At 41.2% G+C, this 12,727-nt stretch overlaps 1 protein-coding gene across 2 annotated transcripts in view; it reads left to right on the forward strand.

Annotated features, from left to right (window-relative positions):
* The window catches only part of LOC146063684 (uncharacterized), a 137,300-nt gene that overhangs the window by 45,915 nt on the left and 78,658 nt on the right, over window positions 1–12,727 (forward strand). For both annotated transcript variants that reach the window (XM_083176296.1, XM_083176287.1), the window contains exons 8-9: window positions 4,898–5,028; window positions 11,737–11,839. In XM_083176296.1, the coding sequence (XP_083032422.1) occupies window positions 4,898–5,028; window positions 11,737–11,839 (234 nt within the window). The remainder of the gene's footprint in view (window positions 1–4,897; window positions 5,029–11,736; window positions 11,840–12,727) is intronic.

Consider the following 12,727-nt stretch of genomic DNA (forward strand, 5'->3'; position numbering starts at 1 on the left):
ATTAAAAAGATTTTTACAAATAACACCATGTTCAATTTCACTAAGTCTGGTGATGAGGGACCTAACATACTCTTCTCTAATCTGTTCTAGATCTCCTTCCTGGACTATCATTGGTTTCTTGGCCCAAGGTGTGGGAAAAAGTCTTCCCATCAGAATTTCAAAGGGTGAATAACCCAGAGTCTGTTGGGGGGGGTCATTCTAATTTCTGCTAGAACTATGGGGAGGGTTTGTTTCCATTTATTAAATGTTCCTCCTGTGGCTTTCCTAAGTTTGTCCTTTAAAGTCCTATTTATTTTTTCCACAATTCCTGAACTTTGGGGATGATAAGGAATGTGAAATTTCCAATCTATTTGTAGTGCTTTCACTAAAGCTTGTGTGACTTTTTTCTGTAAAGGCAGTGCCTTTGTCGCTATCTATTTGGAGCGGGCATCCCCATCTAGGGATGATTTCTTGTGTTAGTATGCGTGCAACTGTTTTTGCATCTGTGATGTAAAAATCTTTGTTTAAAAGCATAGCTGTGGTGATTTTGCTATAATGTCCTACCCCATGGTAGTGAGCAATGAACAATGGGGCGCTTGATTGTGGTATGCATGGTCTCCCCTCTTTGCAGATCAATCCTGTTATAGGATTTTTCTGCAATATTGGAAATAACCAGTCATCCAAGTCTTTTTGTGATGCTGAGCTTTGTAGTTCAGTGATCAGGTTTATCTTTCTACATTTGGCAAGCTCTTGTGAGCGCTATGAGTTCTGCAGCTTGTGCTGATTGATATGGAATGGGTATCGCTTCTAAAATGTCATTTGGGAGGCGTACCACTGCGTAGCCTGCCTGATATGTCGAGTCATTGGGTCTACTACAAGAACCATCCACAAATACATGGTCAGAACCTGGTATTGGTACAGGGGAAATGTCAAGTCTAGGGGAGGTCTCTGACTCTATTGATGCAGAACAGTCATGATCGTCAGGAATGTCATCCTGGGAGCCCTTTAGTCCTAAAAGTGCATTTAGAATGGGTGCGGGGCCTGAGGATGCGTTTGCATACTTAATGGTGAGTGAGGGGCTTCCTAGCAACAGGACCTCATCTCCACTAAGACGCTGGGCTGACATGTTGTGTGTGTAGCCCTTTAAGTAATGCTACAACATTATGTGTGGTATGGAGAACAGTGGGTGAGCCTAGGATGAGTGTGGTTGCCATCTCAGCTACCATTGCACAGGCCGCCAGTGCCCAAAGACAGGCAGGCATACCTTGGACCGACACCGGCATCACTTTGGAAAAGAATGCCACGGGGCGCAGCTTACCTCCATATTTTTGTGTCAGCACACCCGCCATGGTTTTACATTTTGTCCCTTGCATATAAATGAAATGGTTGTACATAGTTTGGGAGGGTCAATGCCGGACTTTTCATCAACATACATTTTTAAGGCTTTCATATGCATTTAACATTTCTTGTGACCATTGTATCTGTTTAGGTTTGTCATTGAGTGTGGCTTGTCTCAAAATGTTATCATAGTAGGAACAGTCAGGAATCCACTGTCTGCAATAATAGTGTTTGGGCGGACCAGACCCAGTACAGACTGTATGCGTTGTGGGCTGACTTTCCTCTCTCCCTTTTTCAAGACAAAACCTAAATAATCAACATTCTTTTTGCACCATTGCATTTTTGCTTTTTGACACTTTGTGCCCACATTCACAGAGCCAGTTTAACAGTGATATACCATCCTCTCGGCATGCCTCCTTTGTTGAACTACAGATAAGCAGATCATCTGCATACTGTAGCAGGACTGAACCATAGGGGGGGTGCCAGGGGGTTAATGTGGCTTGGAGCACGATGCTGTACACAACAGGGGAGTCAATATACTCCTGCATCATGTTAACTGCTGGCCTCAAAAGAAAATGCAAATAACAGTTGTGTCTGGGTGTCCACAGATATGTTAAAAAATATATTTTTCAAATCGGTTACTGAGAAGTAGGCGGCATCTACAGGGATGGCTGAGATGAGTGAGTTTATATCAGGTACAGTGGGTGCAATGGGAACAATTAATTGGTTTATTGCTCTGAGGTCCTGTTGACCATATCTGAGGATTTACAGTGTCTAATTCTGTGTTTGGGTCAGAACTGTCAGTCATGAGCAAGTGTGGTGATGAAACATCGATTCCCTTTCCTGCTTCTGGTGGACTGATTGTGATTTCCAGCACAGAGAGAAGATCTCTGCCTAGCAAATTGATTGGGCAGTCAGGTATTACAGTAAATTCATGTTTTCCTATGTCATGGCCCTTTAAGGTCAGTCCCTGCCAGTCAATCTGAAATCTGGAGTTGTCTCTAGGTCTGGGTTGGCTGGGCTGCATGGGGTTACTGACCTGTCGGGGTTTGTTTGAAGGGAACGGACAGTCTCTAGCCCAATGGCTATCCCTTTTACAATTATAGCAGCTTGTCTGCCTGTTGGGTGGGGGTCCCGCAGGAGCCCTCTGAGGTAGCCTGTCTCTAGGAGAACGGAATGATTTATTCTGTCTCCTAGGATTGTTTTGATTTTGGAAGCGTGTGAACGGGGTATGTGGTGGTGTGACAGTGTTTCTTTTAACTTCAAAACAATCTGCTGCTTCCTTTTTATACAAATGTTTTTTTCAAAATCCTTCACTGTATCAGAGGTTTAAGTTGAAACATTCTGCTTCACAGCGAGGCTATACATCGGCAGCAGATTATTAATGAAAGTGGAAACAAGTAAATTATCATTATGCAGAAGCGGCAGACCTGCTTCCTCGGTCCCGCACTTCTTGAATCTTTTCCAGAAATTTGTACTGTTTCTGTTTACAACTTACAGCTATGGGGAGAGATGAGCGTGCTTTAAACACTTCATTCATATGTGCACATAGCATCTATGCCTTCTTGTGTATTAAGTGGGTAACCTACAGTTGTTTGTGTGACTGAGGGTACACTGATAAGTGGAACTTTTTCCCAGTCTCATTTATTGTAATGGTCAATTATATCATTAACAATGAGTCTCATATCTCCTTGGGTAAAGCTGCGTCCTTTGCATGCTTTCTTTAAATATATTATACATCCTATTGGTGTTATTATTGTTTTGGGACAATTTTTAATTATCCTATCTATCCCGCTAAATTGTCTACTCAAGGGTTAATAAAATAGTAATTTGTGGGGGAGACACGGGCAACATATTCTTTACATGTCTCTCCTGGTAAAAGCGGGGAATATTCTGTTTCTTTACTCTAATATAATCCCATAATATAACAGTATGTCAGTCAATATAGTCACAATAATATCTGTCACAAGTCAAGTCGCAATTGTACTTAGAATCACTTTAAACAAAATGACATTCAGTAGCCAAATCACTTTGCAAATCTACTTAGAATCACTTTAAACAGCAATAACACTCAGTGGCCGTACACTTACCACCCGTCCACTGAGTATTCTTAATACAAAACATACAGTAAGGCAGACAGAACACTTCAGCGTACGTACACTTACCATCCGTCCACTGAGTGTTTAAAACAAATACACAGTTGCAACATTAACAGACAAACATGTACATACATATATTTAGGCGATCAGATCGAGGAGGCTTTCTCTGTGAACCCCTGGTTCAATTGCGGTATCCCGGATACCTGTTTCGTAATCTCAAGTCCCGGACTTGAATTACCTTTACGTGGACCCCAGGTCCTTTTTTATGACGTGGACCCCTGGTCCTCCTTGTATCCCTGATACATTTATGGCGTCATAAATTTCCTTACATACAATTACGTAATATTAAGTCCCGGACTTAAATATTACCTTGTCACGTGTTCCCGGAACACGGAGTGAGTTCAGATCCAGTAGATGGTCGCAATCCCTTAGCGGAAAAAGACAGACAAGTAATTCTCTATCTTACCGATCAGGGGACGATCGTCTGGACCCCGGACTGGCCCCCAAATTGTAAGGATAAATGTGTAGCCCCTCGACCTGGTGGCCCCTTAGGTACCAGTGAGAATGTAAATTAACCCTACACACCAAACACACGGTGGCGAGTCAAGAAACATTCTGTTTAATATCACAAAGGCAGCTAGTTAAAAGCATAATACATGGGAGTATACAATATGTATGTGTTACATTCTGATTGGTCTGTTAGGTTGCAGGGCAAATTCAACAGGGGGGGGCATACAAAATATCATACACAAAGAAAATGAGTAACAAGGGGGGTTTTCGATTATACAAGAGTTTGTGCAGGTGCACGCTGCATAGCAATTCCAAGAGGGGGAGATAGAAACAGTATAGAGATAAGACACGCTCAGGCTTACAGTATGACCTTGCGATGTAACCAAGCAAAAACAGTCTACAGTACGTGCAAATTCTTATATGCTAAATGGGTTCTAAATTTTAACCCTTCAGTACCCGCCAATCCATTGTTCCTGGCCTATTGTGAATTGAATCATCCCATTGCATGTGCTGCATATAAAATAATACAATGAGGCGACTGACGGATAAAACGTGCATTATATAACCATGTATTGTATAATGGATCATTTCGTGTGTCTGGTGGATGCGATGTACTGTTACATTGCGACACTGTGTGCTGTCATCAGCTGTGTACATTCACTAGGTTACAGCTTCTCATTGCCAGGCTCTCCAAGTTACACTGGCATTTTGGGGGTGGCTGGGGGAGGAGATAATGTTTTAAAGGTATATTATAGTTTAAATGCCAGCTGCTATACCCCCACCAGCTACCCCTTGGTTCATTGCCCACTAGCCTGATTCAGAACAAAGATTTCAAGGTACCAAATATTGCCTTTTTCATTGATCATCTCTTTGGTGTGCAAGATTATTTTCAATGTTCCCATTAACCCACAACTGTTATTTTTTAATCAGTGTTTTAAATATTAGTAAGCTCAAATTTTCCTTTTCTTCAGAATGGAAGATGACGATTTTATAATAGCTGAAGAATACAGCATTAATTTGAAGTCCTGGATTACTACACCTGATAAAAATAAAAGGGCATCTCGACAAACACCAGAGAAAAAGAAATCCATTTCATCCACTGGTGAGACTGACATTGTGGCTCCTACAGCAGTGGTGTCACACTCATGGCCCTCCAGCTGTTGTGGAACTACACATCCCAGCATACCCTGCCACAGATTTATATAATGGATTGCTGAAACTGGCAGGGCATGCAGGGAAAGGGTAGTTCCACAACAGATGGAGGGTCATGAGTTTGACACCATTGCTCTACAGTATTTGTGTTAACTTTTAGGATGCCGCAGGATAGTAAATAGCAAATAAATTGACTTCAGAGCAACACATTTATTAATTTAATTAATTAGTTAATTGTAACCTTGTAATGTTGTTTACCTTAATACATACATTAGCCTCTATCTTAATTCCTACTGGTACCTTTACTGTCAATTTTCAGCATGTCCTTTTAGATATTTTTAAATAAAAACACTGGCTTATCATTGCCCAGCTCTGCTGTAACTATTCCTGTAAATAACCAGAATCTCCAGTGGGGCAACTGAATGAAATATGAAGAGATGGCACATAAATTATTATCTAGTCTCTGTGGGGTAAATTTACTAAAATGGGATGTTGCCAATAGCAACCAATCCGATTATACTTATTTAGCACCTTCTTGAAGATAATATAAATAATCTGGTTGCTATGGCCAACATTTTAGTAAATTCACCCTTATGTGTAATTTGTTTATACAATGGGCCAGATGCACTAAGCTTCAAAAGTGATAAAATGGAGAGTGATTAATAAACAAACCAATCAGCTCCTGCCTGACATTTTTCAAACACAGTCTGTGACATGACCGGTAGGAGCTGATTGGTTGGTTGTTAATCACTCTCCACTTTATCACTTTTGAAGCTTAGTGCATCTGGCCTAATGCCCTTAAAGTGAGCCTTCAGTGCCCCCAAATGGTATAAAGCAGTAACATTTATATTCTCAAGTAGGATTAGAAAAGTATATATTATACAGTCAAAAATGACCTACCAGAAATAGTGAGGTGCTTACCACTAAGGCAAGATGTATTTTTGGTACCACCTTACCATGCTAATGTACCAATATTTCTGCTGCATGTGACATTGAAGATTTAACTGGCTAATATTTGTTCCCAAAACACACTTACAAATTTTAATTTTATGACTAAATTAGGTCAAGAACATCGGTTAACTAACCCAATATGATTTTATTAAAACATAATTTATTTTTTAAATACAACATACCTTAAAAATATACCGGTAAATGTTTGTGGTATACTGTAGTTATTGTAATAAGCAATTGTTAGAAAACTTTATTGAATTCTGTGCAGACTGCAGCATCTTGATTCCTTGATTATCATCGCTTGGGGGATGGGGGATGGGTGATGGGCAACTGAAATCCCACTCTTTTATGCGGCATAGACAATGGTCATTGACTGTTCCTAGTATACCATAGCTATTATTATTATTATAATTTTATTTATAAGGCGCCACAAGTGTTTCGCAGCGCCGTACAAAGGAACAATACAGGGAGACAAAGCTTGGCATAACATTGAATAAATAACAAAAATACAGTACAAATAAAGAGCGCCACAGTTCAATACACATTACAGCTTGGATATAAGTAGTGAGGACTCAATCAACATACAACTAGAGGCTTGAGGCCAATGAAGGAGATGAGTATGCGGACGAAGATGGTCACTGTGTGTTTGAGTATAGGAGAGCTGTGAGTGAAATGTGAAGAGAAGAGGGCTTTGACAACAGGAGGGAAGAGGGCCCTACTCGGAGGAGTTTACAATCTAGACTTTGCACACTATGATAGCTAATCATAGTGTGCAAAGTCTTAGCCTTTATTGTGACCAGATCTTCATAATAAAAATGAACTATTAATTTAGCTTTTATGAGAATACCAATATATATTTTGTAATACAAAAACTGAAATTATGAATTGCTTTTTTAAATTAATTGCAAATAGATTTTCTTCTTCAGGATTCATATGGTTCACAGGGAAAACCTTGGGTTATAGGTGTAGGAGGCTTCCAGACACCAACAGCAAAGCTTTGCAGAAGATCTCCCAGGCTGCACTGCCCCTCTCCCTATGGGTGTGGTATAGGGTACCGACAGTCGGGATCCCGACAGTCATTAGCCCGACGCTGGGATCCTGACTGCCTGAGCTCAGACAGCATGGTGAGCGCAACAAAGACCCTTGCGGGCTCGCTTCTCCCTCGTGGAACCTCACAAGGGAGAATAGTGGGTGGCCGTCGGGCACCGTCTGTCATAGTTTTGACAGTCAGGATCCCGACGTCGGGTAAATGACTGTCGGGACCGCAACCAGCACCCCTCCCTATAACCCTGCCTCCAGGCTGACTGCTTCAGGTTTTTGTTTGTTGGAAGCAGGTACCTCAGCCTTGAAAGTTTTTGCTTTTTTTACTTGAAATATCTGGGCTGCCAGCACTATAAGGCTTTCTGCCATTCAGTTAACGACGGTGATGCTGGGGGATCTCACCACACTAGCACTGCAGGTGATCATATCCCAAGGACTGCATGGCTGGCAATCAGAGGATAGGTAAGAAGCCTGTGGCTCACTTAATCACGGTCTGAGGGAGAACAGGGGCTGGCGTGTTCCTCTGTACTGCACAGTTTGGAGTTCACTAGCCAAAAGGGCATATATGGGACAGGCTGTGGTCAAACACCACATTTTAATAGCCCATGAGTACCTGGGGGGTGGCTCCCCCAGTAATGGGCCCAAACTCTCTGCAGTTTCCCGCCCAGGGAGCTGAAAACTCACTTCCTCCTTCCTTCAGTGAGCAAGCAGCCATTATCACAGCTGCAGTCTCCAGGGCTGTGAGGCTTCATCTTCTCCCTGTAAAAATGCTGTCTTAAGGTGCGTACACACGGGCGATAAATCGCTGGGTGCACGCTCCCGTTTTCAGGGACACTGAGAAATATGATTGCTGAGCAATATATAGTCTGTACACAGCTTTACAGAACCTGGTTTTTACATAGCATTTACCTGCTAATGATGATACAGCTCATTGCAGTGTTAATGTTTTTATATCTGCATTTGTGTGCGATTGAGTGCTAGATATAAGACAAGTGTTGTCAGGGATGCCCCCTCAGCTATAGCCCATTTCACATCCATTACTCAACAGTGCACGCGGGAGTGTACACAGTAGACAATATTGTCCACAATATCACTCATAAAACCCTTTCTGAGCAATTTGGTTAACCATTTTGCCTAGTGTGTATGTGGCTTAACACTGTGAGTACCAAGCACCCTGTAATAAGGATGGCCATCGACCATCGATGACTCAAAATCATTGATGGTTTATGGCCAATGTCAAATAATTTTGCCATCAATGGGGGAGATGGTTTCCCTCCATCAATGGCACAGCAGGACTGAAGTTGTTCTTTTAAGTTGCCAGGACACTGAGCATAGATCAGCCCTCAGCAACCCAGAAGCCCCGCTTCACGGGCAAGTCAGTCAAAGAAAATGGATGACCGCTAAAACTATCTATGGTCATCCATCATATAGTTTCTTTCCATCGGTAGGTGGTTGCAGTATCACCATCGATGGTGACTGCACCAATGGCTATCCCTACCCTGTTATATTGGAAAAATATGAGTGCAATCAGAGTGTACTGTATATCATAACATGATTCCTGGACATGAGTGTTTATGTGCAAACTGTCTTATCACCCCTGTTCGCCCCCTCATCTGTAGCAAAGCAGTTTGTAACATGATCACTGTCCTCTCATTAACCTAAGGAGACAGAGAAAGGGTCACTTCACTGGGATGAAAGCTTCTTCAAGTGGAACGTATATGCCCTAGTGGGAGCAATAATGCAAACATTAAATCGCCCTAAAGTAGAAACTACAACATTTGCTGTATGTGTTTTTAAAAAGCAGAAAGTGGTTAGGGCAGAGTTCCCACATTCTAAACACTTAATGTATGTGAGATAGGAGTTTTATTTGGCAGATTCCAAAAAGCTCTTGCATGGTCCTCTATTCTTTCTGATATGTGTAAATAATGGGAATTGTCCTCCAGTGGATGCACGTTACACCTATAGTGAATAAATCTGCTGTATCTGTTGCATCGGCTGCCTTCTTGAAGGAACCCACCAACTAAACAATTTAAGAATTGTTTGAAGTCTATTTTTCTCACTAACTGGGCTGATAAATAGACCTACTATAACATCTTCTTTGCTCACAAAGGCATCATAAATCTGGCTAAAAGCGATTGACGCTGGATTTCTTTAGGAAGTTGCAGATAAGTGCAAAACATACCTATTGTACCTAAAGGAGTGCAAACGCTTACATTAGTGAAGCGGGCATAAGCATCCACAGCTTCAGTAATAACAGGGCATATCCTATTGTTAAGCTCTTGGTCTACTCATCTAGAATCCAAGTTCTTACCTCTTTAATGTTAACATTTTATTTGGAGAAGAGTTGAACTGCCTGCCTTCAGCACCTATCCAACGTGTAAAGACCCTGCTCTTTCAACCACAGGGAAAGGCTAAGGGTCAGTCTTTCTCGAGGCAAGTTAGCTCAACAGCTAAGTCTAAGCCCAAGCAATCTAATAAAAAAGTGGTCCTGTCCTAGCCCTAGTTCCCTTTCTCAAAGAGGAAATGGTATTACGCAACACCGCTTTTGGACCCAAATCCCAATGAGTCTTTTAGACTGTCAATAGTCCTGGCTATAGAACCGCTGTACAATCAGCAATTTATAAAAATTGCAGTAACAATCATTGTAATCAGTTGTGAGCATTGCCGTTTAGAATGCCCAATGTCATGGCTGTAATGGTGGCATACCTGCAAACAGGTATTTATATTTGGATGACCTGCTGATACTGGCAAACTCTCAGGATGTTTTGCTTAGTCAGGTGTCAGTTACAGTGCAGTTTCTCCTTGGCCTCAGCAGAAATGCTTCATCTGGGAGTGATATTAGATTCTCACAAACAGAGGATGTTTCTGTCATCAGACACAAAGCACAAACTAAGATCCTAAATACAGCCATTGTATCCCGGTTAAAAAGTATCAATACACATGGTCAGGCAAGTTCTAAGCCTCATAGTGTCGACATTCAACAGGGTCAATTTTACACTTAAGTTCACTTGGGGACTCTCAGTAGTACAGCACTTAAATCTTCCTCCCAGACCAGATCTATTGTCTCAGGAACCGTGACTACATCCTCATCTGGCACGGCTGTCTTTGACATGGTGGCGCTTGAATTATGGATCCTTATGCCGTGTACACATGGCAGCGATATGGGCTGAAATCGCTGGCGACCATATTGCCAGTGATGGGAGTGTGCCCCAGCGATAAATCGACGGGTGCGTGTCCCGTTTTCAGCCCCATTCCTGTGACCAGCTGATTACCACTACGGATACGCCGGCAGAGGTTTCTTTTAATCGGCGACCATCTCTGGTCGCCAATGAAAAGGAGACATTGAGCGATAGATCGCCCCGTGTGTACGCACCTTAAGAGCATCAGGATTTTCAAACAAGGTGATTTAAGCAATGCTTAAGGCTCGCAAGCAGGCCTCTGCAAAAATATATTATAGTATATGACATTCTTACAAGTGCTATGCTGCTTCCATATTTAAAATACAATACTTGCTTTTCTACAACGAAGCTTGCATTTAGGCCACATATTGGCCTATATCAGGGTACATGTGTCAGCATTGTCAATTTCGTTCCATAGCATGATTGCTTTATTGCATGATACATGCACCTTCCTCAATGGATAGTTTGTATACAACCTCTCCATGGGAGTTGTCACTTGTGCTGAATGCTCTACAAGAACCTCTGTTTGAACCATCAAAGACAGTGGATTTCAATTGGTTAACTGCAAAAGTAGATTTCCTAGACTTGGCAGCCTTGTCATGTTGGCCCCCCTTTCCTGGTCTTTTTCCATCAGGGAAGGAAGGTTTTACAAACCAGGCTACCTCCCTAAGGTGGTTTCCAATTATCATGTTAATCAAAAAATAAATCAGAATTAACTTCCCAGGATTGTCTAGAAAAGAACATTGCCTGGATGTGGTTCATGTATTACACATTTATGTGGACTGTACTGCTAGTTGTGGTGATACCTGTTCATCCTCTATTGATGCCACAAACGTGACTCTGGTCACATGGATTACAATGGTGATTGCACAAGCTTATACTCAAGCTGACCTGCCAAGGCCGGCTTTGATTTAGGTCCATTCTTCTTGGCCTGTTGTTTTTTAATGGGCAGCAACCTTAGTCTGTCCTCTGTACAATCATGTCAGGCTGCAACATGGTGTTTAATCAACACATTATAAAGTTTTATGCCTTTTGGTGCTGCTGCCTTGCTTCCCTGGAAGCATCCTTTGGACACCAGGTTTTCATACCCAATCAGGCACGTGTCCTCCCTTTAGTATACTGCTTTGGGACATCCCAAGGTTTTACATGTGAACCCTATGAACCCTTTGACAATTGCTAACTAAAATGTCTGCTTTCCATAAAAACAAAAAAAAAGTTATCGACTGTTTAGAGGCGGCTCTTTTTAAGCAGTTCTCTACTGCATAAGCTTGTTCTAAATTTGCTTTAGCCGTTGCATAAATTATACGTGATACTGTATAATGTTTTTTTATTTTTAGTTTTTTCTTAAACTATGGTGTCCGTTCAGTATTCACAGATTTTTTTTTTTTTTTTACAATCAATTAACATAAATTAAGGTTTATTGATTAGTAATACAATTGAACACCATTTTAATTTGGTTTCTGTTTTTATTTTTTCTTGATACCCAGTTCAGAAAGTAAAAGATAGTCTTAAAAAGCCTATTGAATTTCAAAAGCAAAATTCAGAGTCCATACCAGAATCCACAATCAGTCATCTTTCCAGGAATAGAAGGTAAGATTATTTTGTTTCATCAATGGAATTGTAATGCTATGTACACACATTTTGACTATTTTTTCTTTTGTTTTTGACTAAAAGGACCGTCATCCAAAATCAGACTGTGTAAGGGGTTTTGCAATACAGATGCTCTGGCCCTGTGCAGCACAGTCTATTTGTACTAGATCATAAGGAAGACTATGCTACAATGAGCTCCCTCCCTCCCTCCCTGCCAGTCGATGCTGGCACATGTCAGGTCACAGCAGCCTTGTGTACGCACCTTAATGCTTGTCCATATTTGTTTTTGCCAAATCTGCTACAATGAATAATTCCGTAGACTGCACACCCTAATTAAATGTAGTGAGATGTGCTACTCTGCTAAGACCTGTAGTGTAGTGCCACACACACAAGAATAGTGCACATTCCCTATTTAAACATTACTAATTAGAAATGTAATACATTTAGCAATGTGTACGGTCTGGCACTCTCCTTTTAGAGACCACTGCCCCCGGTGCCCTTCAATGATAATGGCTAATTGTAGAAAGAAAAAAGGCACTATGGGGATTTTGTAGAAACAAGTATATTTTAAAGCATAAGTGAGGCCAATGTATCGGGCTGGCACGCCATTTTGTCAAGGCAGTCAACAAGTGCACAAGGGGCGTGCCAGCCCTGAAAAGTTGGCCTCACTTATGCTTTAAAATATACTTGTTTCTACAAAATCCCCAGAGTGCCATCTTTCTTTCTACTAATATATATATATATATATATATATATATATATATATATATATATATATATATATATATATATATATATTATCATTTTTTTAAAGCATAATCTTGGCTAAGGTTGTGGCCTTACCTGCCATATTCACCTCCTCATCGGGTAATTCCCTAACATTTCAAG

Source organism: Crinia signifera, chromosome 1, assembly GCF_055691185.1.
Source record: "Crinia signifera chromosome 1, ASM5569118v1, whole genome shotgun sequence".
NCBI lineage: Eukaryota > Metazoa > Chordata > Amphibia > Anura > Myobatrachidae > Crinia > Crinia signifera.